The 26909-nt window shown below is 44.0% G+C and overlaps 2 protein-coding genes across 3 annotated transcripts; both read right to left on the minus strand.

Annotated features, from left to right (window-relative positions):
* brms1 (BRMS1 transcriptional repressor and anoikis regulator) lies at positions 1-5221 on the minus strand. 2 transcript variants are annotated; one of them, XM_079216264.1, is made up of 10 exons: positions 5135-5221; positions 3539-3751; positions 3344-3434; positions 3077-3204; positions 2354-2433; positions 2105-2201; positions 1758-1847; positions 1516-1580; positions 1327-1366; positions 1-255 (listed from the first exon to the last, which is right to left on the minus strand). In XM_079216264.1, the coding sequence occupies exons 2-10, from the start codon at positions 3747-3749 to the stop codon at positions 248-250; spliced, it is 810 nt and encodes a 269-aa protein (XP_079072390.1). In that variant the 5' UTR covers positions 3750-3751; positions 5135-5221; the 3' UTR covers positions 1-247. The 2 variants fall into 2 exon arrangements, with proteins under 2 accessions (XP_079072390.1, XP_079072389.1); XM_079216263.1 differs by having other exon boundaries at positions 3539-3755; positions 5135-5203.
* A 3786-nt stretch (positions 5222-9007) lies between these two features.
* On the minus strand, positions 9008-25183 carry ppp1r14bb (protein phosphatase 1, regulatory (inhibitor) subunit 14Bb; the record flags this gene model as incomplete). The annotated part of the gene is made up of 4 exons (XM_079215430.1): positions 9008-9137; positions 9274-9306; positions 9401-9484; positions 24983-25183. 4 exons carry the CDS (start codon positions 25181-25183, stop codon positions 9069-9071), a joined length of 387 nt encoding a protein of 128 aa, XP_079071556.1. The 3' UTR covers positions 9008-9068.
* Between the last annotated feature and the right edge of the window lie 1726 nt (positions 25184-26909).

A 26909-nucleotide genomic window follows, 5' to 3' on the forward strand; every position in this document is an offset into this window, starting at 1 on the left:
ATTAGGAACTTATTTTAAATAGCAATATTAAACATACAAGCAGTCGGGTGGTTGGTTGGTTGCTGAGGGTCAAAAGTGCGGAAAATGACATCACAACAATCTTCTGGGTCTTGGAGACAAAACGTTAGTGGAAGTAGCTGGGAATGTTGTGTGTGTGTGTGTGTGTGTGTGTGTGTGTGTGTGTGTGTGTGTGTGTGTGTGTGTGTGTGTGTGTGTGCCACTGGTCTTCAGTCAGCTCCTCCTATTATCACCGTTCTGAAAGACACAATGAGAATAGATTACAGGAAGAAAAATCTCCCAACAACATGGGGTTTGAATTAGGGCTGCAATAACGAATCGATAAAATCGATTATCAAAAGTGTTGGCAACGAATTTCAACGTGTCTGAGATTGGAGTGAGGCACTGAGAAAAGCTGAGGTTGTGATCTTAGCAATAAAACATCTTGGATGTGACGTGTCGAGTCTTGGCCAATCAGCGTTAAGATGTCTACAGCGTCTTCATTTCCCTCAAACTTGTTTTTAATGGAAGCTAGTCAGCTTGCTATCACGTTAGCTAACGTGTTTGGGTTGTGTATTGTCGTTAAAGTTCCGTTATGTTCCGTTACAGTTCAGTCTTGCTTGTAAAAAAACGTAACGTGGTGAAACATGCCGTCACCCCCCGGTCTGGTTTACTTCACGCTGTCACTCGTTAACGTTAAACCGGCACACCGGCGGATCTGGCTGCAGATTTTTTTATTTTTTTTACTCAAAGTAGTGAGTCAAATCACGTAGTTGGGCTTAGCCAACAACGTGATGTCGTGGTCGTAAGAGGCCCAGATATTGATCAGATGATGTGAATGAAATAGTTTAAGGAAGAGGACTCTCTATATGCAGCGCAGCTTGATGCAGAGTTGAGATGAAGTGGAGGTGAAAACAGATGTGAGAGGAGTCAGTACAGCTTCCCACTGTCCCAGTGTTTCATACATATTGATAAAGCAGGGCATGCTAAACGCAGCCTCTGCTCCAAGGAGATCAATTACAGTAAAAAGGGCTCACCTTTGGCAGATGTAAAACATACATGTGTATGTTTTTTGTGTTAGTCCATTTTTTTTTTAATTAACAGCTCAGGGATGTTCAAGGAGCAACCTGTTTGTGCTTTCTGAAGATGTTTTGCACTGTCACTTCTGTTTTTTAATAAAGGGTTGGAAATTAATGCTTTTTTGATTTTTTGTTTTTTTTATCCGATTCATCGATGAATCGGAAAAATAACCAACCGATTATTAAAATAATCATTAGTTGCAGCCCTAGTTTGAATATTTATGGTTTAATAGGCGACAGGCAGACTCACTTTCAACCTTCTTCTTTAATGGTGGCAGTGCTGCTTTGGCCTGAAAAGCAGAGAAATATTTCTGTAACTATGATGACTACTTGTTGTGTACGAGTTTATGCAGCGTTGACATTGGGGAAATTTATTCAGCTTCATTTTGTGTAATGACATTTTAAGTGGGAGCTGACATAGCTACTCAGTTTTTTTTACCTTCTTGATAGCAGTCCAATCTTCAAGGATGTCGATGTCTCTCAACATGTAGACGATGAAAGGCCCTGTGAGACAGAGAAGGAGTTAAATCGTCCGTCGGTCTGTGAGCAGCCAGTCACAGCTGACAGTCACGCCTTGGCAGGAGGCAAATAGACTTAAACGTGTGTCAGAAATGAAAGCTTAAAAAGTAGCACGATGAGGTCGGCAGGTGACAAATAAATAAGAAAACAGGGATGTTTTACCTGAAACCAGAGCTACTTTCTTTCTCCTCTCCGACCCACCCAGCAGGTTCTTTCGTTTACACTTCTTGCCCTTCATCTCATCGCTCCACTCTGGAATAAGAAAATATATCTTTCACTGCACAACTCGTCCCACTGTTTTTATTTATTTATTCTGAGAAGAGAAGTGTAGAGCGTCGTGATTGTTGTCTTATAACTTTGCCGTATTGTATGTAACCACAGCTCTAATAAAAAGAAGAAGATATCAACAGTGTTTTGTCCAAACATTGATAAAGGCAGTTAAAAAGTACAGTCGATTTTGTTCCTTGAAATCAACAAGACTGATACTGATGAGGTCATTTTCACCATACCTGAGGTGAGGTCTGTATTCTGTCGGTCCTCCTCCAGCCTTCTTATCTTCTCCAGCAGTTCAGTCTTCATGGCATCCAACAGCAACGTCCGCTCACTCTGTCGCCCACAGACAGAAATCCAGACAGTTTTGCGGTTTGCAGTGATTTTCTTGAGAGTGTCCGTGTGCAGTATACACGTGTCAGTGTGTGTGTGTGTGTGTGTGTGTGTGTGTGTGTGTGTGTGTGTGTGTGTGTGTGTGTGTGTGTTACCTCCAGGTGCTGCTTTGCTCCTTGTTGTTCACACTCATACTTGTGTTGGATCACCTGTAGACACAGCTCTCTGTACACTCCTGGAGGTAAAGACACTCTGAGATTATTTGGTGTCCTTAGCAGCAACACCATACATTTGATTAATCTACGGCAACACGTTTAACTTTTACATGTTTTCAAGGTCATTCTTTGAAAACGACCTTTATATTACTGGCTGTAATTGTCCTGTGAAGAACACAGCTAAAAGAACTGTAAATGGGCAGAATAGGACACGAAACAGGAATACATTGTTTTAGGAGGAGAAGTAAGACATTACCTAAGAGAGACAACATTAATTAATTTATAGTTTATGCCTCAATCACCCTCCAGTCTGTAGATACATATGTTTAGGACAGTGGGTCCTCCAAACTCCCCTCACTCTGATTGAGCGCTTATTGTTTGTTGAACAGCTCCACCTAGTGGCCAGGTGTTTTTTTGTTTGTTACTATTCATACTGATACTAGTGTGTTCTTTTGTATTGTTATGCTTTGGCAACATTTTGTTTTACGTGCATGCCAAGAAAGCCACATTGAACTAAATCAAAAAACACATATCTATACCCGACACACAAGTATCTCTGCAAGAAAACACAAATCGTTTGAGCGTCATTCCTCTGTGAGAAAAGCGCAAGCTGATTCAAATCCAAGCTCCTCATATTCCGTTTTCCCCGTGCGTTTTACTTACCAGCCACTTGTGTTTGTATCTGCATGCTTTCCTGTAGTGCAACCAGTGGTTCTCTGTATTCTCCAGCCTTCCCCGTCAGCACCTCGTCCAGCTTCACTTTCACCTGGTTCTGCCGCTCCCGAAACAACCTGTAAATCACACGGTGAAGTCAGTCCTCCCTTCTTCTTCTTCTTCTTCTCCTTCCTCCATTCTTATGATTGAGATGATTTCAAATCACAGCAGGGGGATATGGTGCCAACTTCCTTCACCCCTTCTGTTTCCACTTACTTCTCTTTTAGCTCCTGAAATTGTTTTTCCAGATCCATCATCTCGTCTAGACATTCCCCTCTCCTCCGCTCACAATCTTCATCATCCATTTCTTCAGAGGACAAGGAGAGAGACAGAAACGGTGAAATAAAAAAAAAAAAAGACAACAACATAGTCGTGCTCGGCTTTTTACATTCATTTTTTTCCCCACTTTACCTGAACTCTCCTCCTCTTCTTCCTCATCTTCACTATCGTCCAGGTCGCTGTCCCGCTCCTCTGCGCTGTCCTCCATGGCCTCCTCTATTCGCTCGCCTCCTCTTTCTCCCCCTCGCAGCTGCGCCACCTCTCCGTTGGCCTCAGGGAGTTGTGACTCTCCTTCTGCCTCCATCTCCTCCTCCGGCTCCCTCACATGGGGTTGGGCGGGCATGGCTGGCTGAGACACATGCAGACACACACAGACTATACCATCGTGTGTCTGGATGAAGGTTTAAAAGTCAACCGCACCGTGGCTCTCCTTCTCTTGTTAAACGGTTTCATTAATCAGCGATTATCATTTGGTACACTGTACCAAATGATAATCGCTGATTAATGAAACATTATTGTTAATTTGTTGAATGATGGTGAGGTCTCTTGTGTAAATATGTGTCTCACCAATATTTGGTATAAACAAAACATATTATACATCCACTACTGAAGTAAATTTACCCAGATTAAAAAACATGAATAGCTAAATTTGGAAATATTGCAGGTAATAGGTTTAAAATAGCTATTTTAGCTTGGTCTTCTACTGATATCATTCACTTGTGTTATTCTACTCAATATGGGCGATGTTTACGAATGACGACACTGCAGATGGATTGCAATTATCGTAAGCCACGAAGAAGAGAACAGAAAAGAGACAAAGGGATCAATGATACAACTCTGTTGGCAAAACAGAGACTCGTCCGTGGTTTAGTTGTGGATCGCAGTTTACTGTGCAGTTAGAGAATAATTTGAATAGAATAACACCGGGAAGCCCGCTGCTCAGCGAGCTACCGGGTGGCTTCCGGAGATCCGTCAAGCACGCGAGAGAAACACCGCACAAGACGGGAAATTGCACGATTATGTTTGAGAAAGGCACAACAAAAAAGAAGACACAACTTTAATATTTTTGCCTCAGACTGTAGTTAGAGACGCGTTATGAAAAAATAACTTCGAAACTGTTTGTATCCTTCAAACTTTTTCTACGTTCATTAACAGGACCTTTATTGTGTCGCCGGACCGGAAGTGCCGTTTCCGTTGGAGCTCAACTTGACCACTGGTAGCTTCCGTGACGTCATACAGTAAAACAGTAAACGTTATGAACTCGACGGCGGTGTTTCGACTCAAATAACGACCCGAACTGAGCCGCAAGCTGCTGTACTTCCTGTCTTTTTTTCACTCACAACCCTAAATTAATGTAACGAGACTCGTACTGTCGTATTCACGCCACATTACCGGCACACAAACGCGAAGAGAAGTCAAGTGCATCACTAAGCTAACGACTGAACCCGCACAGGGAGGAAATGACTGCCCGCTCCTCTCCCTGTCAACACTGTTTCAACTTGATTCATTCACGGATGTGTGCCCGAGACGTTTGATAGTTAACTATATAACACGCGTTTTGAATGCCGTGAAGCACGCTGAAGCTCCGGCAGAGTCTCTTTCATTCTGACCGTACCCTCCAACTGTATACATGGATTAACAAGTAGCGTTATCCGTCCGTGTCCAGGCGAGGCTGTCGGTCAACACAACCCTCGCTGCACCGGACCAGACGGCGACGGGTCTGCTCACCTTCTCCCTCCGCTCGGCAGTAGAAAGTTAAAGTACCATTTTCTATATTTAATTTTTTTTTTTTTTAAAGTACTTCCTCTTCACTTCGGTCTCCAGTTCGACACTTTGCCGGACTCTACAAGCCGTGAATATAAACCAATCAGCGCCGAGCAGTAATGTCGGAGTCGGAATGACCCATAGGAGCAACGACCTCCAACCAATCAAAAGGCTCAGCAGGTTTAGTGGACCAATCACAATCCAGTATAGCGCTGCTAACTATCAGAATGAACCAATAGGCGGGACTTTAGAAAAAATACCGCGCATCTCCCTTTTTTCAATCTGAATATTCCTAGTATACAATAAAATAATATAGTATACTATATTATAATATAATTTCATGATGCTGCCCAGACATCTCAGCAGATATTACAACAAATACAATGATTACTGGCTTAAATAAAAAATATAAATTAATACAAAACATTTATATCAAAACTAAAACAATACACATGTTTTATGTGTATTTAAAATACATTAATGTATATATATGTACATATATGTATGTATTTACATATTTATGCACATATGTATGTATGTGTATATATATATATATATATATATATGTATGTAAGATAAGATAAGATAAGATAAGATAAGATAATCCTTTATTAGTCCCGCAGTGGGGAAATTACAGGATGTGCGTATGTGTGTGTGTGTGTGTATATATATATATCCAAATATCAAAACAAGGATCTGAGTTTCCCCATTAACTCTTGGGAGCATCATTAGCTCATGGGACTCAACCATATGGGACTCAGCTACTGGTGTGAAGCATCATCTTTACTTGAGTTTACATTAACCATCCAGCAATTAGAAGAGAATATACAGACCCACTCTTGCCTGAGGGTATACACGCAAACTGCAATCAACCACAAGATGGCCCCAACGTAATACAAAATGTCCAGAGAGACATTCAAATGATAATGGTGGAATTAATATGATTTGGACAAAAATAAGGCATTTTAGCATGGTATTGCAGGAAAGCTGCAGGTGGAACTAATAACATTAATTATGTCTGCACTGCATTTCCTAATAGTGTGCATGCTAGAGTTTCAGAGACATTTAATGGAGCAGAGGCAATGTTAAAGTTATTAATTACATATATGATTTACCTGCTAAGCTAAAATGTCTTCCATCAAAATGGAACATGGATCATCTTGTGAACCATGGCTGGGTTGTAATAATGTTTCCAATAAAAATATTATTAAAAAAATGTCTCCACTTAAAAAAGATCTAGAAATGGTTGAGTTAAAAATAAATCTTTACAAATGAATAAATCACACAGTAACGGACAGCAAATTTAGAGGCTTGAACTAAATACAAGCTATTATAAATAATATGCTGTTGTATAATCATCTACTGTATAAGGCTCTCTGGGAGGAATTGACAAACACAATAAAAAAAAGACAAACAAGTCCATTTTACATGTTTTTATTAAAGTTGCATAAAAGTGTAACAAAATTGGGCAAAAACAAGACCTGTTGTTGATATTGCTACATTTGTTTGTTGGTTTAATCGAATCATTGTCCAAAAAAACATCTCCGCTCCTTCAATCTGTGTGGTTTAGCTCTTGTATTTATAGCCTCAATTTTAATAATCAGTATATATATTTTTTGCAATTTTACCCAACAGTAAAAAAACAGACTTCTCAATAACAGTCTAAAAAGATATAATCCAAACCTGGATTTAGGAATTAGAATCCACTCAAATTCACCTACTGATTGAGCTTGCCTGGTGCAATCCGATGCCTCCAAAAAGGCAGACGGTGCTTGATTTGGGGAAACCCACCAGGAAGGCAAAAGCAATCGCACCACAGTGATTCTGAATGGATCTTTTGTTCTACTACGTGGTAATCCAAGGCCTGGCATCAAGAAGTGTCATGAGCACAATAAAAACAGAGCAGTATTCAAATGGTAAATGTAAAGAACATTGTTTTATCTAATTAAAATCACTGTATCAAGGCCTAAGTATTAAACACTTACTTCTAAAAAAAACTAAACAACAGAATCTCATTTTGTTTTTCAAAAAAAGAAAAGAAAAGGAGCGACAGAAGATCCAAGGTTCTCCACACGCTGCAGTTCTGCTCAGTAACACGCGTGTTCAGCAGTTTACGTAACCTTTAAAAAAAATGAATATCTCCCGTTTATTTGGTTTGTATAACATAAATAATACCTAAGGCAACATTTGTTTTAAAAAAAAGGGAAGGAAACTGAAGAAAGGATGGAGGGAGGGTGGGAGGGGGAGGAGGAGAGAGGGGATGCTGGGTAGAAAAGACAGAGCAGCGAGATAGAAATGGGCCAGTGTGTGTGTGTGTGTGTGTGTGTGTGTGTGTGTGTGTGTGTGTGTGTGTGTGTGTGTGTGTGTGTGTGTGTGTGTGTGTGTGTGTTGGCAGTGGCAGAGAAAGAGACAGACAGTGGAGGTCTACTGTCACCGCAGGTGTTCACGACCGGTCGCAGGAAGCACAGCAAATGCTACTGCTTCTCCAATAGGCCGGTTGGCTTCAATCTCTGATCCGATTGGCTCAGGATGAGACACAGATGGCTTATTCTGAGAGATGATTGGCAGTTGCAGCAGGGGAACACAGATCCCGTGACAGCTACAGACCTCTCTCTCTCCCCCTTTCTCTCTCAGCACTTGGTGTGTGTGCACATCTGCGTGAGAGGCAGCTGTGTTTGCTAATACGTTTCCGTTTTCTCTGCCCCAGGGGTGGCCTGTGTGTGTGTGTGTGTGTGTGTGTGTGTGTGTATGTGTGTGTGTGTATGTGTGAGAGAGAGAGAGAGAGAGAGAAAGAAAGAAGAAAAGGAAGGGTGAATGCTTTTGGACAGCTTCAGTGTAAAACAGTGGCCTCCATCCCTCCCATTCAGACACCTCATTGACATCACAAAGTCTCGCCACCAACACGGAGCTCCAAAGATATTTTCAGCTCCCATGTGTGACTGCTCTGACCTGACGTCTGCCAAACACAAAACTATGTGGTGGACCGAATCATTCTTAAGATAAAAGGAGAGAAGTGTGAAAAGGACACAGAAAGGGAAGAAAGAAACAAAAACAAAAAAAACAAGGCAGCTTTGTTCTGGGTCCCCTTGTCGGACTGTCAGTGTGTGTGTGTGTGTGTGTGTGTGTGTGTAAGTGTGTGTGTGACAAAATGCATCCAGAAAAACCAAACAGGAACCAGTCCTATACTAAAAAATTGAATTTGTCGAACAGAACAGCAGAATATACAGGCCAGGAAAAACACTCCTATCATGAATGTTGCTGTACATTATGTAGCAACACACACACGTAGCATTTAGCAACACGCACACGTATGTATGCAGGCTGGACAGCACAGGCTTCTAAAGAACCACTCTTACGACTGCACTACGCATTTGAGGAAAGAAAAACATACAATTTTCCCCCAATAATTGGATTTCTATACAAGCACACCCGACCTAAAAAAACCTACTTCTGCTCTAACCTCACGGGGAGAATGTCAGTCTATTGTTTGGGCCGCACGACCACAGCAGCCACCCAGCGACTTTTTTTAAGGTTCAACCACTTTTTCCAGGGATCAAATTTTCCCTCATTGTTGGACCAAACATGTAGCGCACGTTATTCTTCGTGGTCAGGGGTTCAGATTTTCTTCCCAAAATGACGTAGTGCAGATTTTTCAACAAATCCACACACACGCAAAAAATAAAAAGACAGTCTTTAACTGCACCACTGTAGCAAATGTCTCTGACTGTAAAAGAGTTAAAAAAAAAAAAAAGAAGAGGAAACAAGGTTTAGTTAAAGTATTTCATGAAAATACTCAACGGAAGAAGACTGACATCAAAATGGAAAGATGGAAAGCACGGCAGGAAGACGAGAGGTGAGGGCTGAGGACGGGGGGATGGGGGGAGGAGGAAGGAGGCCATCATTTCTTCTGAGGCGTGGAGAGCTTTTGCATCCCTCGGATCTTGTCGAGCAGCTCTGAGACGAAGACCTACGGGGAGAAAGGAGGGACACATGAGGGGAATTCAGAAATAATAATAGTAGAAGAAATGCACAGTGCATTAATCTGGGGGTAAAGTGTCAGGGGGTAGGAGGATGGAAGAGAGATAACAAAAAAAACGTCTTACCTCAGTCGGTTTAAAACAGTCAACCACTAAGTCCTGTAAAAGAATAAAAGACAGTCTGAATATCTGAATATATATCATGTCTTTTGCACGTGTGTGTGTGTGTGTCCCTGCTGCGTCCGTCTCCTACCTTGACCCTGGCTCCCCGCTCAACGTCACTGGGCATATCCAGCAGCTCGTCCACATCTATCTCAAGCTCTGGGATGGCCTCCTCCTGTAGCATGTGGCACAAAGTAAAAGCACAAAAAAAAGAGGTTAGCATCACTGACACATACACACACACACACACGCCAACCTCTTTTCATTGGACACATGGACTAAGAATAGCACGGTGGATGAGGGTTTCTTTCCCTGGGTTTATGTTGTGTGGCTTGTCTGCAAATAGGCCGGCGCTGCTGGCCTGTCTGTCTCGCGCTACAAAGTGTCCGATCAATGTCCATTTCTGAACACAAGAGGGCGATGTCCCTCCATTACCTCGCCGTGTTGAACACGACAGAGAGGAGAGACAAAGAAACTGGGCGAGTAGACAGAGACATGAACAGGTAACAGCAGAAGAGCACAAACATATGTCCAATACTGACACAGTCAGAGTGCACGTTCATTTGCACACCCGCATGAGGAACTGAAACACTGTCATGCTTATCACAAAGTAGCCAATCAATGTCATAAGGCAGCTGGTGATTGGAATCGTCGAACTATTGCTTTGACACCAGCTAATATCCACAGCACGTGCATGACTGAAAGCTAATGACTGTCACGTCCTGTAGCAAAATCTCAAAATTGTCACCTTTGAATCATCGTTGATGTTTAGAAACTGCACGGAGAGTTAGACAATAACTTTATTCGCTCTGCTTTTAAACCACTTTGAAACAGAAAAAGCTGCAATAAACGGAAAAAAATCGCCCTTTTTTTAAAACTCAAGCAAAGCAATTCACGCCTGGTACTGATAAGCGGACCCTTTTCTCGCCACGCCTCCTCCATGAAGCCAATCAATACTTTTTCTTCTGATTAATCTGTCGCTCTGGAAACTGCTTCGGTAGTCTTCCTCTCTTTCTCCATCTGTCTCACTCAAGCACACTAGCTCAGTGTGTGCTATCAAAGCGGTTCACCACTGGCAGCAACACACACACACACACACACACACACACACACACACACACACACACACACACACACACACACACACACAAACACTCGTTTCCCCCTCTTTTGCTGCTCAATTGCCACCCTGCATTCATGTCATTCTCTAGGAATCTCTCCCTCGCTCTCGTCCTCCCCCTCAGTTAGGGTTGCCCACACCAGCTGTCTCTGCACCTGCCCAACTGCCCCCTACTCCTTCACACACACACACACACACACACACACACACGCACAGAAAGACAGACAGACAGAAACAGCATGCTGCGTGTGCACATTTGTCACATTAACCAAATGGCACTTTTCTTTTTTCCAAGTGACAAGTCTTCAACATTACACACATCCTTTCTGTTACACACCTCTCTCTCACACACACACACACACACACACACACACACACACACACACATGGATTAAAGAATTATAAAATGAGCATTAATAAGTCTGAGCTGGATGAAGTGTGTGTGTGTGTGTGTGTGTGTGTGTGTGTGTGTGTGTGTGTGTGTGTGTGTGTGTGTGTGTGTGTGTGTGTGTGTGGAAGGCGGGGTACGGGGATTTAGTTCTGAGCAGGACTGCCTGGGTGTGTGAGATAGAGACTGGAGGTGACAACCAGTCTTACCGTCAGCAGAGTAAAAAACACACACACACGGACTCACAAGCAAGTTGCCATTACACACGTGCTGTAAGTAGCAACGCAGACGAAAAAGTGCAAAAATGCTTACACACAGACACATACACACCACACTATTAACACACTTGTTCACACAAAGACACATAAGCTGGTCTCTTACAGAATTTCAAAATTTAAGCTCTGAAAGACGGACACAAAAGTGCCCATATGCTTACAGTGCAGACATACTGACGCTGTCTGTCTCTCTCACACACACACACATACACACACACACAGGGGGTGAAGTCTGACACAAAGACTGATCTGCACAACATGTGGGCTCCATGTGCTGCTACTACAGGCAGTAAAGGAAGCTGGGCCAGACAATGTGAGAAAGGCGAGGACACAAAGGAGACGAAGAGATAAGGAACCGCCTGTTCAAGATTAAAGAGAAAATCAACATAATTTGTTTTACTTCCTAACCATTCTTCTTCTGCTATTAGCAGCATTTCCTTTATACTTCGTATCTCGCATGTGGCGGTACTCACAAGGTGAATGTAACGCACTGATTGTTCCTGAAAGGCGTGAGCGACACACTTCCATTTAATACAGCTTACTAGAAAATGATTTGAAAGACAGACTGTTAAATCTGAATGATGGGGGAGGGGAACGGGAAAGAGGAAGGAAGGTAAGAGGTTCAGGAGCATATCGAGAAGAGGGAGCAGCTGAGGGGGAGCAGGGAGGGAGGGATGTTGAAAAAGGCCGAAAGACAGGCTTCAGAGAGGAGACACAAAGAAAGCAGGAAATCACGAGGGAGGATTTCCACAACAATACTCCAGACTGACTTACTGAACTAGTCTGGAGTCTGGAGGGCTTTTTACTGTTGCAGATGTGATCTGGACTGAAAGGTGCCTACAAGGTATTGGCGCACACCGCGGGTGCAGTGTGGAACTATTCAAAGAGGAACCAGGAACCAGTTGGTAAGACTGTACTGGAGGAATGAGACACTCATTTCAAAAGAGATATCTCCAAATCTTCCACAGGAAATGACTTGGTTTGTAAACAATGAGGATGTACGCAGTTTGGGAACGGAGGCACGGCAGAGTGCAACGACTTGTCAAGCTGTGCAAGGTTGTTAACAACCTAAGATGTCGCGAGTTAGAGAGTGGCCCAGTATGTAGAGGCCAAATATACACATGGATTTGGTCGAGGGGGGGAAACCTAGCCTTATGCCAGCGAGAAATCACAAGCAAACAAGTCACTAGATGCTTCCAATTACATCATCTGTGGTCGTGTACAGAAGGTCAAATACCGTGACATGGACTCAAAGCGACGACTTTATTGAGTTTTAAAATGGGAGCCACAAACACGGGCATTTCAGCCGTCTAGTTGAACAGCCTTGTGGTTGCTGGTCGTGGCGGCAGCTGTTGGAAACACTAAAAGAACATGCAGGTGTCCTTTTAAAAAAACCTTCGATCAAATTCTTTTCACCATGTTAACCTTGGCGACTCGTCAAACTGTAACACCTGTTGCTCCGAAGCGGCCGCGAGCCTGTCAGCATCCCGTGGAATATCAACTCTGACCCCTAAACATGCAACAAGCAGACATTCTGATGCTGGTATACCATTTAATTCCATGTTTAAAGTGAGCTGTCTCTTCCTGGATGGCTGGGGGGAAATTCTACGTCCGTTGCCAGCATATGTTTAGTGAGATCGGCTGTAAAATGTCTGCTCATAACAGTTTGTCCATCATATGACGGAAAAGCAGAAAATGGATGAGGGACGGTCGATGAATAATCCATTTATCTTATTATCGTGTACTTATTTCCATGCTTACTCTGGACTACCGAACAAAAGGCCATCAGTATTTGAAAAAAGGCCCATGCAATTATTCCCACACTTAAAGCCTTGACAGGGATTTCTGTGTATTATTCCTGATATTTCAACAGCGTGACTGCATCGTGTGTGTATTTCCCCTCACTGTAAATACCTTTTCACAGTTTAATCTCGTCGTATTGAGTTCTGTTGATGTTGCATGTAATCAAGAAGTCTGCCCTTTTCAGCCTGAACCACCAGCGTCCTCTGGGAAACAAACTGCTTCTATAAACTGGCATATAGACCCATTTGTATTTGTGGTCATTGAATTTAATTATACTCTCCCCGACGAGCTTGCAAATATGATTCACACGCCAACACAATGAGGCGGCCACGCTGTCTGTCTGGAGGCTGCCTGCAGGACGGAGCAGAATGCGATGTGACAGTATGAGAGCGTACTTGTGTGCACGCGCGGGTCGTAAGAACTACTCCTCTCACGGGGGGGGGAGGGGTATAGCTGCTGCAGGCTCGGACAGATCAAAAACCAGATCCAGCTTCAAAACTAAAGCTACACACACACACACACACACGAGTAGGTCAGCGCCCTCTATCACAGCAAAAAAGGCCCATCATGGCTTCTGTAACTATCTCTGGAAAGGGGAAGTGTTGATAGAGAGCAATACGACTAGACACAGTTCAAAACTACGTCGTGTGTCAACTGCTTTCATCTTAGACTGCCTTGATTTCACAGTACTCTTCAAATCTGTATCGAATCACGTGCGAGACACACATAATGCGGTTGCAGGCTACACACAGTGAAAGATAAACTATGCTGATATAAAAAGAAGAAAAAAAAGGATGTGAACGTAAAATCAGCCACTAGAGAAATAGCAGATAGCACGGTGTAAATATCAGCACAATGAGCACATAGACGCACGGCTAATCAAAAGAAGCTATGGGGGGTATTACGTTTATTACGGTGGATGTAAGCCAATGGCGTTAAAGTGTAGGAAGCATCGTGTGTAAGTAGGTCACAGAGGCCACCTACAAGGATTACGCAGCAGGTCTTCCAGTGATAACACACCACATAGCTGATTCCTGTGATGGGATCTGTGGAGACTGTGTAAGAGAGAGAGAGAGCCAGAGGGAGACCACACAGAAGAAAGTGATTCAAATCTAAACAGGCTCAGCTTCACCAAAAAGCTGGATGACGAGTGATAAACAGACACTTTTGCTTATTCCTGCTGCCGCAGTAGCACACCAGGTTAAAAATAGTCCGACTTCAGGATGGACAATCGCCCGTTTTGCGACAAACACAACACAATGTTTTGGCTTGGTACAATGCAGGGATGCAGGGATGGAGGGGAGGAAGTGATGGCTGGAGCAGGCAGGATGAAGGAAGAAGGATGGAGTAGCAAAAGTAGGCCGCGTGGCGCTGAACAATGTCGCCGCTCGCTCCAAGTTACTTGTGCGTGCGCTTGTTCTGACTGAATCAACCAGACTCCATTTAGGCAACGTTTGACTCCCTACTTTAATGTTCTTTGCTTGTTAAATCTGTTTTGTCGAATAGCTGTGGAGAAGCAAAATACAGACGCAGACTATGTGATCTACATGGAACTAATTTGCACTAATAAATTGCACTAACACCATGTGCCTTTCCAATTCTATCTGCACTGTCTAAACCACATTGAGGTCAGTCCAAGTGGGGAAAGTGCTTTTGCTGAGTGTTTAGACGTGTTTGCATAACCGAGTGGGAGTGTGTGTGTGTGCTCCATTAAAACTATTACCCCCATGCCAGTCGACTTGGCACCGTGACACAGGTACAAAATAAGTGTGAACGACAAGTTGCAGACCCATAACCGCCCTGCAGGCGGTGGGAGCACAGGCACAGCTGAGATGGTATCGGCTGTCGCTGTGCGTCATCTTGGTTCTCTCAGGTTGAGAACCCTCACAAGAGAAGGACAGACAAAGGCGAGGGTGAGAGAAGAGGCAAGTGCAGAGGAGGGCAAAGCAAAAGTGTGGCTGAAGGCTCGATGGAAGGGGAAAATAACTAACATTTTGGGGAAATATTTCATGACTAAGAGAAGACAAAAAGAAAAAGCGTATCCGTGCATTGCTCAAGTTCAACAAGATTGGCTTATGGATGAAACGTGCTTCTGCAAAGATTCACATAATTATATTTGACTAAGGGTGCAGGGCAGGTTTTAAAAGGCAACTGCAGCTCGCAAAGGCTCACAGATGAGCCAATGAGCACACCTTCAAATTCACACACCGTATGCATGCGCAGGCCTGTTTCTTAAATAAATACCGACGGATTTAGCCAGAAATGCTCACATGCAAACAAAAAACGAGAGCTGAGTCACAGCGTAAAAATGGAACTAAACCATTAAAACTACAGGAACTTAAAACTAAGGAGAAGTAAAGGATGTTCGCGCCGATGATGTGCAAATACCTGCAGGCAACACCTGTGGGAAGTATGTTACCTAATAAATGACTAAGTGGCCTGCTAAGAAATGAATGACACTACAGTAGCTACCAATCCCCTTTATTGTCAAAGTAACAACTGATATTCAAAGTCAAAACTGAGCTGTAAATTTGCCTGCAAGCCATCTCAAGGTGGTAATTCATGCCACCCACCATGGTGACTGATCTAATTTGGTCTTCTGTCATCTGATTACCACACACACACACGCAGGATAAAACCAGCATGGCAATAGTGTAATAATTACTTGGCATGAACCCACTTCCTGCCATGCTCTCCCTCCCTCCGTCTCTTTATCTTTATGCCTCTTTTGATGCCCTTCCTGTCTGGTTGGCATTACCGCTCACTGCTGCTCTCCCATAAAGCCCACAGAGCAATTCATAGCGTTTGGGCCACCTTGCTGCGAGGCACTTACTGGGGAACACAAGAGGGTCGACGAGGGTGCGGGGATTCGGTATACGCATCGTGTCAGTCATCGCCTGCTGCTTTCTGTCTCCCTCACCCGATTGCTTATCAGGGATCTGCAGCTTTTTGAATAACAGACATTGCTGGCCTTCTTCTCTACCTCTTCCTTCCCTTCCCTTCCCTTCCTCCCAGGACCAGACAGGCTCACGAAACGTAGTGACCCCGGAAAATAAAGATAGAATCGGTTCTTCTCTTACGTGCAGAAGGGGTTAAAACACCAGAGCACCCAGTGACTTCCTGTCAGGCCTCGTGAACATGGGCGATAGCGAGGGGGAGGGGAACGCTATCTGTGGGAAACTGTTGAGGAGGACAGAGCTGACGGGATGTGTGTGTGTGTGTGTGTGTGTGTGTGTGTGTGTGTGTAGGCACAATTAATGTAAGTGGCGCTTACACACAGCCATAAACCATAAACCGCCGCAACAATCCATAATCAATACAATGCAATGTACTTAATACAGTCTGCAGTGGGCATGTTATTGTGCATCTTTTGTTTGTGTGTGTGTGTGTGTGTGTGTGTGTGTGTGTGTGTGTGTGTGTGTGTGTGTGTGTGTGTGCGTGTGCGCGCGTGTGTGTGTGTGTGTGTGTGTGGCTGATTATCATCTCTATTGCAAGTCTAATCAGTTGAATGTACTTCCTCCCAGGAAGAATTTGATGTCCTGTTTTGAATCTTATGAAAAACAGAGAGAAAGAGCCGCAGGCAAAACAGTTTAACTGAACCAACCTCTTTTCAGCCAGACAGAATACAACTTAATCATTTCATTAGTCATACATGAACCACCTCTGTGGAAGAGTAGAGCCATGCACACGCAGCTCCTACATGTTTTTTGTTCTATTTAAAACCACCTAGCCTCCATATGCTTCGTCTTTGCAGCCTTCCTGCTGCCTCACGTCCTGATAAAACAGCCCTGTCACGTAAAGAAAAAGGAACCAGAGTCTCCAGAGCCTGAGTGGGGACGTGGGCATGCCATCGTGTCCCTGTGTGTGTGTGTGTGTGTTTGTGTGTGTGTGTGTGTGTGTGTGTGTGTGTGTGTGTGTGTGTGTGGGTTGCTTCAGATTGTGGAGAGCCAAACCAAACAGGCTCCAAGAAGACAGAACGCAACTTTATATGATGCCAGGAAACATTATCACTATAATTAAGACGCAAGTAGTTTTAGTAGTTCTTACACTGTAATTAGGCAACAATATCATATATACTGTATATAGCATTCCTAGAGTTGAAATATATAGATATATCTTGGAAACTGAGCACCAAAAGCACACACATATTTGTAAAGTCTTCATTGTCCCCCAACCTCAGTCCCTCCAAAAGCTGCCCAAAGTCCTCCTCGCAGTACGGTTGAATAATCTCACATGGACTTGTTTGGCCCGACTGAACGGTTCAGTGGTTTCTGCGTGTTGACTGGACTTGTCTGTGCTGCAGCCTCTCAGGGGGAAAACACTGCGGCTGGTCCCTCTGGGTCACAACCAGCCTCGGGAAGACTTGTACTGGCAACCGAGCGGTGCCGGCTAACGACTACACGAGGGCAACAGATTGCCGCTGCTGCCCAATCTTTCAGCCAGCTGAGAAAGGAACAATTTAAAGCAACACATTGTTGTCCATTTGCTACAGCATAACCGTAGTATTAGCAGTGAAGCTATGGCTTCTTTTTTTAGGGGAGTGACAGATATGCTAACTTTTAGTCTTTTGCTTATAATTTCCATGCAACTTATAATGATTTGTAGAAACAAATGCAGCTTCCCTCACTCAAAGAATCTCTCTCTTTCTCTCTCTCTCTCTGTCTCTCTCTCTTCCTTCCTTCCTTCAGCCCACTCAAATATTTCAAAATGCCTCGTGCAATCATCTGAAATACACGATCCAGGCCGCATCTCGAGTGCCCACTTTCACCCTCCACCTCCACTCTGCATCTCCTCTTGAGCCGGTCACTTCTGCAGCAGAGGGCCGATCATCCGAGGCTCTCCACAACTTCACACACGGACCGTATCGACGTGTGTGTGCGTCTCGGGAACGCCAGGAAAAGCAGCCTGAGGTGCACTGAATTGATTTATCCCGTTCTACCACCAATCGCTAATTACCATGGGAGCAAACAAGTAAAAATGAAACTCAACGAGCAGAAAAAGAGTGTGAGGAAGCCCCCCCCCCCCCCCCCCACACACACACACACACCTCCTCTCCAAGCCATTACCACTACAATTGGACTGAAACACAAGATTACGTGCAGATTAAATTAAGAATACATGCAAAGGATTACAGCCGATTATCATTATGTCACTCTTGGCAAGTACTAAGACAATCAAAGGGGCCCAACATTCATTTGTTCTTTTCTCATGTCATTCATTGAATGATTTATGTTGTCGTTCTGGCAGTTTTAGTCAGGGGTCTTTTTGGTGATCCTATACGCTAGTTTGAGTTCTATCAAAAAATATTTCCTCCATTAATTTTCACCCACTTTATTTGCGGAGCCTTTTAATTAATTCTGCCACCACTGAGACCAAATCCCTGTGGATTTGAAAAGGGATGAGAGAACATTATAGTTCTTTCATGAAGATCAATCATCAACACAACCGCCGACTTCTTGAACGCTGGCGACACTCTAGGAAGTAAAGGCTTTGGTTCAATTCCACATTGAGTCATTTACAGATTACGCCAGCAGATTATCACCTCGAAACAAAAACAAGACAAAGAGACAAGACATGGTCTGAAACAACAACACCCCGGATGAGAACGTGGATGTCCCAACATCATCATTCATTTGTTTCAGTAACTGATTTATTCTTTTAGCCGCCTGGCAATTCATTTACTCTCCTCTGAAGTGTGTTCAGTAGCAGGATTAGACCGTTTTTTAGGGTGTTGCCGCGTTTATAGAATCAGACTGTAAATGGATTTCAGGGATAATCCACATACAATCTTATAATAAGAAAAGCGGTAAATGACTGAACACTTGATGGGTTGATTTGTTCATTTAATGCTCTTAATTCCAACATAATGACAGTATGTGTGAGTGAGAAAAAAGCTGACTCCCTTCCTGATGAGTCAGTCATTTCTTAATCAGACTATTTGCCCAAATATGGTCAATTGTTCCTTCCTTGAAATACCTTGAAACTTGAAATAAACGTGTCTCAAAGTTAGTTTTGAGACACATAAAACACCAGTATTGATACTCAAACTACATAAATCCTTATTTTAATATACTATAGTAAATAACAGAAGGGACTGTTAACATCATTTCTCCGGCCTCATTCATCAGTTTCACTATCATCTCTTTTGCCAATTTAAAAAAAAAAATGAAATTGACTTATTTGTCTATCTGCCTACCAGCTGTCTGTCCATCTGTCCACACATCTTTCATCCATCCGCTTCTTCCCGAAGCCCTTTCAACCTGAGCGGTTTATTTCCCATGACCGAGTTTGGTTTCACACATCGGCGAAAGTCCCGTCAACTTCTCTAAAATATACAGTATCAGGAGACACGTTGTACACAGCTCCTGTACAGTCTGTTATTGACGCACAAAAAGGTCCAATAAACACATATGCACAATTAGAGACAGTGAATGAAGCCATATACTGACGTATGCTTCCCTGCAGCAGCTCTAATGCACCTCCTTGGACTAAAATACCCTCCTGAGTGGATCTGTGTTACCTCACTCAACCTGCAGGCGGTTGGCATTATTACAAAGAAACCTCCTGATCATAACTGCTTCCCACCGAGGTTGCTGCCAACTCTTGTTGCAACTGCAAACATATTGGAACAATGGCTCGTTTCATTATTTCAACAGGCCATTAAAAAAAAATCACCAAAACCTCATATTTATAACATTTAATTTAAAAGATCTTGAATCTTGAATCTTTAAAAGTATTATTACAGCTACAACACCCTGGAGGTACATATGGTAATAACCCTGGCCTGCGTACCAGACGATGTCACTATTATACCCATTAGCACTTTTAAAAGAAATGTCCTCGGGGTGCTGGAGCTTTCACAGAGCAGCTATCAAAAGCCTATGTACAGTCTTAAAATGCATCAAAGAACAGTGAATAGGACTTTGAAGAGTGCTTGTCTGTAGCTCATTTGAAAAGAAGAAGCAGGGCAGCGACACGGCGCTTTAATACATCACAGTCGTCATATTTATGGAAGCAAATATCTTAACAGCTTGAGTATTTACTGGACGGCTATTACAATATACACAGCTGTTTCACGGGAAGATGCATGTTAATAACTGGCTCTCTGTAAGTCTGTAAACTGTCCCTCAACATTAAACAAGTTACGGCCTGCAATTAGGTCTGGTGCTCGGAGTTTCATAATGGATCTCCAAATACGGCCCTCTTGCCCTGTGATCGTTACGGGGAAATGGTTTCCTGTAAATCTTTTTCACTCGGCTGACAGCCCAACCTGTGTGACAGCGGATGGAATGACAGGCTCATCAGGCTTAGCTTGCGCTGAAACAACAGTGAAGGGTTTTACATGATGGAAAGGTGTTAGACAGTCACACATGACACGGGCTGACAAAAGGTTACGCACACCCAAAAATATTCACAATATGTTACTGGGTGCTGTAGATTACTGTTTACGGTCCTGCATGCTCACGTATTTGAATACATGATGACTAGCACGGTCTGATGCATTCTTGAAATTGAAGCAGACTACTAAGGATTTTGAGAACCTGGAGTTCCTGTCAGCTAAAAAAGATAAACTGGCTGACAGAACTGTCAACCACAAATGTGTTGATTACATTCCTTTATCTCTTATGCTAACATTAAGCAACCCTTACTTTTAAAAGTGATTCCCGTCCAGAATGTTGTGCAAATTTGGTGAAAACCAAGCCGGGCATACGAGTGTGTGGTGAGTGTGTGAATCAACAGGTGTCTGTATTGATTGCACTTTTTGGGGAAAGTTGTGCGCTAATGTAGTCTTTTATTGTCCTCTGAGCTGTATTGTGTATGTGCCTCTCACACCTTTGATAACATGCATTAAACATTCCCCTGGATGACTCACGCCCCTCGTTCTCTTCCCCTCCCTCTCTTTCTTCATCCAGGCCTCCGCTCGCCTGCCGTTCTTTACTTCCTTCCGGTCTTACTCGCACTCTCACAAAAAAACAAAAACACACACGCTTGTTCTCCACCAACCCCCAATATCCTCTCCAGCTTGTTTTTCCCTCTGCGTCTTAGAAAAAGACTCACATGGTCAGTCGGTGGGTCAGGCTACAGCATGCTGACTCACCCCCAATCAAACAGGAAAAGGACTGTTAGAACCACATGTAAGCGACTAACACAATGTGGGCATGCCCATGTATGTGTGCGAGTGTGTGCTCGTGTGTGTGTGTTGTGTGTGTGTGGGGTGTTTACAAAGACACACTGGAGTCTTTCACTCCTGCTGTGTAACAACCACTCTTTGTAGTCACCCTCTTACGCACACCGAGTGTAACAGGGTAATACTGATTGGTATGCAGACCTTAAAGTGTGAGGTTTAAGCAAATGTCCTGTGTGTGTGTGTGTGTGTGTGTGTGTGTGTGTGTGTGTGTGTGTGTGTGTCTGTCTGTCGGCCGGAATGACTCACTTGAACAGACATCCCAGGATGCATGTTGTGTTTTTTTTTTTTTTTTTTGCCCCGAATGTCCTCTTTAACTGCCTGTTGTTGCAGACAATTGCAGAAAATTATTCGTTTACACACACTTCCTTTACTGTACTGTCTCCTTGAGGAGTGAGATTCCTTTATTCAGCTGTCGCAAGTCTTCGGATTGTTTTTAGCGACTGATCAATCACTGCTGCCTCAAAAGAAAGGGACTCTATAAGCACTGCTTTCATATCACTGCAATAGCAGAGGACACATGTTAGAAGAGCACGCTCTCCCTCTCTGACATCCCTGCCTCCTCCAACTACTTTTTCCTTCTCTTCTTGCCATCCCCTCCAGTTGTTTTTCCTTCTCTTCCCCCGTTCGTTGCATTCCTGCTCGCCAATCCTGCCTCTGTTCTCACTCGTATCCCCATCTGTGTTAACGTACGTACATGCTTGCGTGCGCGCGTGCGCGTGTGTGTGTGTGCGTGTGTGGCCACGTAGGGCCCTGGAGTTTGGGGATTGGACCGCCCACTCTCCCTTCTGTTAACTGTGTAGCTACTGGTCAGCTCCAGCATAGTACTGGCAGAAAACGAAGCAACGTGAAGGCAAAACAAGCCTTTACTGACAAATTCACATTATTAACAGCAGTTGCCATGGAAATGATACGAGGGCTTGTGTGAAATCATTTTCTATGAGAAGTGGAGTAGCGGACTGGAGTGTATCCCCCACTTTCTCTTTCCCCAGTGTGCCGGAAACTCACTTAACACCTCATATACAGAGCCAGTAATAGAGTGGAGGCGCACTGACAACAAAGACAAAGGCATCGATCCTTAAGGAAACAGCCGGTGAACCCCCTGAAATCCAAACACTTGCTGCCAGTTCAGTGTTTATGTTTTCACCTTAATACTGTTTACAGCTGGGTTTATAACCTAAGCTGTGAGGTGAGTGGGACTTGGAGGATTTGGAGGTTCTGTTGCAGTGCGGTTCCCAACATTTGTCGTCTAATGATCCCCCAGAGCCCTATCGGATGAACTCAAGCAACCCCTCCACGAGCACTGGGAATCTACTGGGCACCCCGTCACAACCTGGGAGGCTTCTTCGACGAAGCAAACGCCACATTAACACCCGACTGCAGGAATTCACGAAAGCCCGGCTAATGTAATAATTACAATCCTGCATTGAAAGCAAACAATGAAAACAGGGACTTTTGGGAAAACAGTCATTTTACCAAGCTTTGGATACAACCTGTTTTTTCTTCTCTCCCACTGCATGATTAACCAAGGTAAACATTTAAGCATCATTTTTAAGGCTCGGCTCCTCACTATTACCAACTGTGACTGATAGACGGACTAAGTGGCTGGATGAATATCTGACACGCTGGCTGGCAGGAATGACTCGCTGACTGCTTGTAGCATGTTTAAAGGGATTATATGAATGGGGGGAAAATAGCTCATTATGAATTCCCTGTTGAACAAACTCCATGCCGGTTTCATGCATCCAAGACAGGAGAGAAATAAAGAGAGATGGGGAAATAATGAAGGGAGGTGGGGAGTGAAAATGTGGATCACGGCATGAATCAGAACAAATAGGTCGACACGGCAGGAAAATGAGTGAAAGGTTAGAAAAAGGAGGGTCACAGGGAGGTGGAGGAAGAGGAGATGCGTGCTCAGGGATCTGCAGGGTTCTCCCACTCCGCTCCCTGACCGGCTGAAGCTGCCTCTCCAGTTACACTGTGGAGCAGCACGTGCTCCTCCATCTCCCCGTCTAAACGAGCCCAATGTGTTTCCATCAGTGAAGCGACTGTAAATTAATCTCTTTGTTGTCTAACAGCCGAGGCAGAGACGGGATCAGCACGATGAAAAGCAAATAGGGGGAAACACTGTGGATGGAGAGCAAAAAATAGACGTAAAATAAATCACTACATCCCGTTTCGTGAGTATCTGCTGTATCTGTGATCTGACAATAATAAATCATTACATTGATTCTTGCTGTCACTGCGACAACCATTTGTGAGGCTTTTTTTGTGGACTCTTTGTGACCCTGTCTGCGCAAAGTGGAGTGGAGTCGTGAAGGAGAGATGGATGCGAGACGGCTGAACCAATGAATTAATCTACACAGGAAGAGAAATATTCGTCTGCTGAAAATTAACTTTTTTCTTTTCTTTTTTACTCTGCAAGGTTGTAATCCATAGCATATGAATCCATCATTCGCACACAATCACAGCACATTGATTTTAAAATCCTCTCCAGGCCATTTATTCGCCTCTGCTGGCATGTGAGCCTCTGTAGTACCCCTGCTACTTTATTATTATTATGATCCTCGTGTCACGGGATATCCCTGCAACCGCTGGTAAAATCTCAATGCAATGCAATCTGGTTTTCACATAAGAGAGGTATCCGTTTCCAAAGAGGAGGGGTTGGAAACTGATTTACACTCTCGTTTAACGTCGGCTTGGAATAACATAGTTACGATTAGTTATAGTTTGTCAGTGGATTGGATTTTTGGACTTCCAGGTGTAAGTGTAGAAGCCGCCAGACCTCCTGAAGAGCCTGTTGGTGAATGCCAACCTGCCTGCGACAAGTTAACTTGTTGTATCCCCAAAGACCGGCCTGACCTTGAGCTAACATGTGTGAATTGTCTCCCGGCATCTTTGTCATTTCGTCTCAGCTGCAGCCAACTAGGAATTCTCCAAACCTGTTAAGTCGTTATATTCCTCGCGTACTAGGAATAGAATGTGGGTCAATGCCAGCTCAGCAGAGTTGACATGAGCTTACCAACTACTGACGCCAGCAGCCGCCCGCCAGGTTACATTAGAGCCAACCACCAACGGTTTGATGTGTGACGCTGTGATTGTGCTCAGTCATCACGGGGCAGCCCGGGAGGTCATAAGGCCCCCCCGTCATGACCGGACCCCTCCAATCAGACTTATCCGTATCGCCGCATCTCCTGAAGAAGATATCTCCCTCACCTGTCGCTTTACTCAAAGGTTTGCAATTAGACAATAGACAGGAGGGAGGGGTCATGCACACAAGCGGGGGTCACATCCCAGATAAACCAAAGACACAGACACACAAAGAGTTATTTTCCTAATTTCCATATTAAATATAAAAAAATCCACCCCAATCAGCAGTTAATTATTCAACGACACAGGTAGGGTTTCCAGTGAGCTATTCAGACTTTATTAAATGAACTCACAGGTGTGCTTTAAAACAGCTTCAGCCAATCAGAGGAGAGAACAGCAGAGGCTGTCTGTTTCAAGGTAATAAAGCTGTAATATAAGCTTTAGCCTACCTGTGGCTGGGGGGATGGAGTCAAACCACAGCGGCTTTATCTGACATTTACAAAGAGCTGACATGCATTCTTTGTTTCTTGCAGCTCATGATCAGCTTCCTCACACTCCTAGTTTGCCATCTTCATTACCTCATCCTCCTACTTGCATATGGCCCAGATACTATAGGTTAGAACACGCGAGGCTGGGCCAAAAGCAGCGACAAAGGGCCCTATTAATATGTATTTATCAACAGTTGTGGACACACAAGACAATCCCCGGAGCTGATCAACTGCCTTATGGAGCCCTCTCACTCAGCAGAGCCGCCTGATCGATACGTTCGATCGGTTTTGTTGAGACCGGGTTTATATTGTTGGGGTCTTTACCTCACAGTCGTACAGGTCCGTTAGCTGGTTGATAATCCACTCCTCCAGGTTCAGCCTCTTCCTCAGCTCCTTACGGTCGTATTTGACGGTCACGCGTCCCTGCTTCCGAACGGGGGTCTCCGGCTCCTCCTTGGTGCCGCCCGGCGTCTGGAAATAGACCCGCGGTGTAGGGCTCGTCTCCGGGCTTGTTACAGCAGCCATGGTCGCTCTGTTTGGCTTTTAAAAAATAAAATAAAAACGGAGATGTGGAAGTGCGGAAAGGGCGACGGCAAAATGAGTCGAAGCGGTCTGTGGACGCGCGGCTGCTCGCTTTTCCGACTGATAAACGTGTGACTCGGAATCCCCCGAAGAAGAAGCAGTAGACCTGATGCTTTTGTTGTCCAGAGATCGCTTAAAGGGACATTGGCTGTGGCTGCTTCCTCAAAACAAACAGGAGCGACGGATCCGGAGAAACGTAAAGTGTAACCGGCTTAATGGGCTATTTACAGCATGCAAACTCCGCTTATATAAAAAAAAGAGAGGTGAGCAGAAGCAGAGCCGGCCTCAACTCTTCCTTCAGTACAAAGAGAAATCACACGTCTCTCTCTCTCTCTCTCTCTCTCTCTCTCTCTCTGTCCCCACGAGTGTTGCGTGCGCGCTCTCTGACTAGACTCAAGCGCATCTGACGTAGCGCTACTGGGGGAAACATAAAGAAGAGGAAGAAGAGGAAGAGGAAGAAGAAGAAGAAGAAGAAGAAGAAGAAGAAGAAGAAGAAGAAGAAGAAGAAGAAGAAGAAGAAGAAGAAGAAGAAGAAGAAAGGCAAATGTAGTTTTCTTTTTTTTCCAATTTTGAAAACCAGTTCACTCCACCTTTTTCTCACATACGCGCCCCCCCCCCCTCCCTTATCTGTCCCATGTGACCCTCCCTGGAGCCCACTGTCCTTATTTGAACACAGTTCAACTCACTTGGCACGAGAAGAATATGCTCTACTGCTACTATCATATACACATCAAATGTGTTTTTTGTGTTCACCGTTAGAGGCAAACCAACATCCGCTAAAGAAGACATATAGAGATGCAGTGCATTGTCCTGAAGCAGTATTTGCGCAAATTGCTAGTTTGGCTTTAGGGGCCTTGAAGTCTACAAACACGTGTTTTGTTATCCTGTTTGGACTGATTCGCAGCACTTGTCTCCTCTGGAACGTGTGAAATGTATGCAGACAAAATGTCACACCTACATTTCACAGTTTATGAAAAAGATAAGCAGTGTACAATAATATCATTGTATGTATTCCATGTTTGCTAAATGTTTTTTTCTCTTCCAAGGTCACACGCTGGAGGGGGAAAGCAGCTGGATTTTCTAGTTGGGGGTTCAGTTTTGGGACTAGATATATATATATATATATATATATATATATATATATATATATATATATATATATATATATTAAACGACTGGAAGTGTTCCATTAACAGGAAAGCAGTCCCAGTTTTTCACAGTCTGTCCATTGTGTTGTCACAGCGGGGAACCCCGCACCCCGGCTAGACTGGTTAATAAGAAGACTTTTAATAATAATAGTGTGAAGTGTAGGGGGATGTAAAGAGAATTCACAATGTCTGTCTCTCTCACTCGCTCCTTTGTAGTGTCTATGGGGTGTTCACATCCGTCAACATGCTCATATTGTGTGTGTTTGTGTGTGTGTGTGTGTGTGTGTGTGTGTGTGTGTGTGTGTGTGTGTGTGTGTGTGTGTGTGTGTGTGTGTGTGTGTGTGTGTCCTAACCGTTTCAGACAACCATGGTAAAAAAAACCTGAATTATTCAGTGAGCATGTCTGAAACTTACAGTTGAGTAAGCACAGACAGGCCAACACACACTCGTACACACACGGTAACCCCCCCATCCCCACACACACACAATGTGTCACCAGGTAAAGGATGAAAAGGCAAACT

This window comes from Taurulus bubalis (genome assembly GCF_910589615.1).
Source record: "Taurulus bubalis genome assembly, chromosome: 3".
In the NCBI taxonomy this organism is placed as follows: Eukaryota; Metazoa; Chordata; class Actinopteri; order Perciformes; family Cottidae; genus Taurulus; species Taurulus bubalis.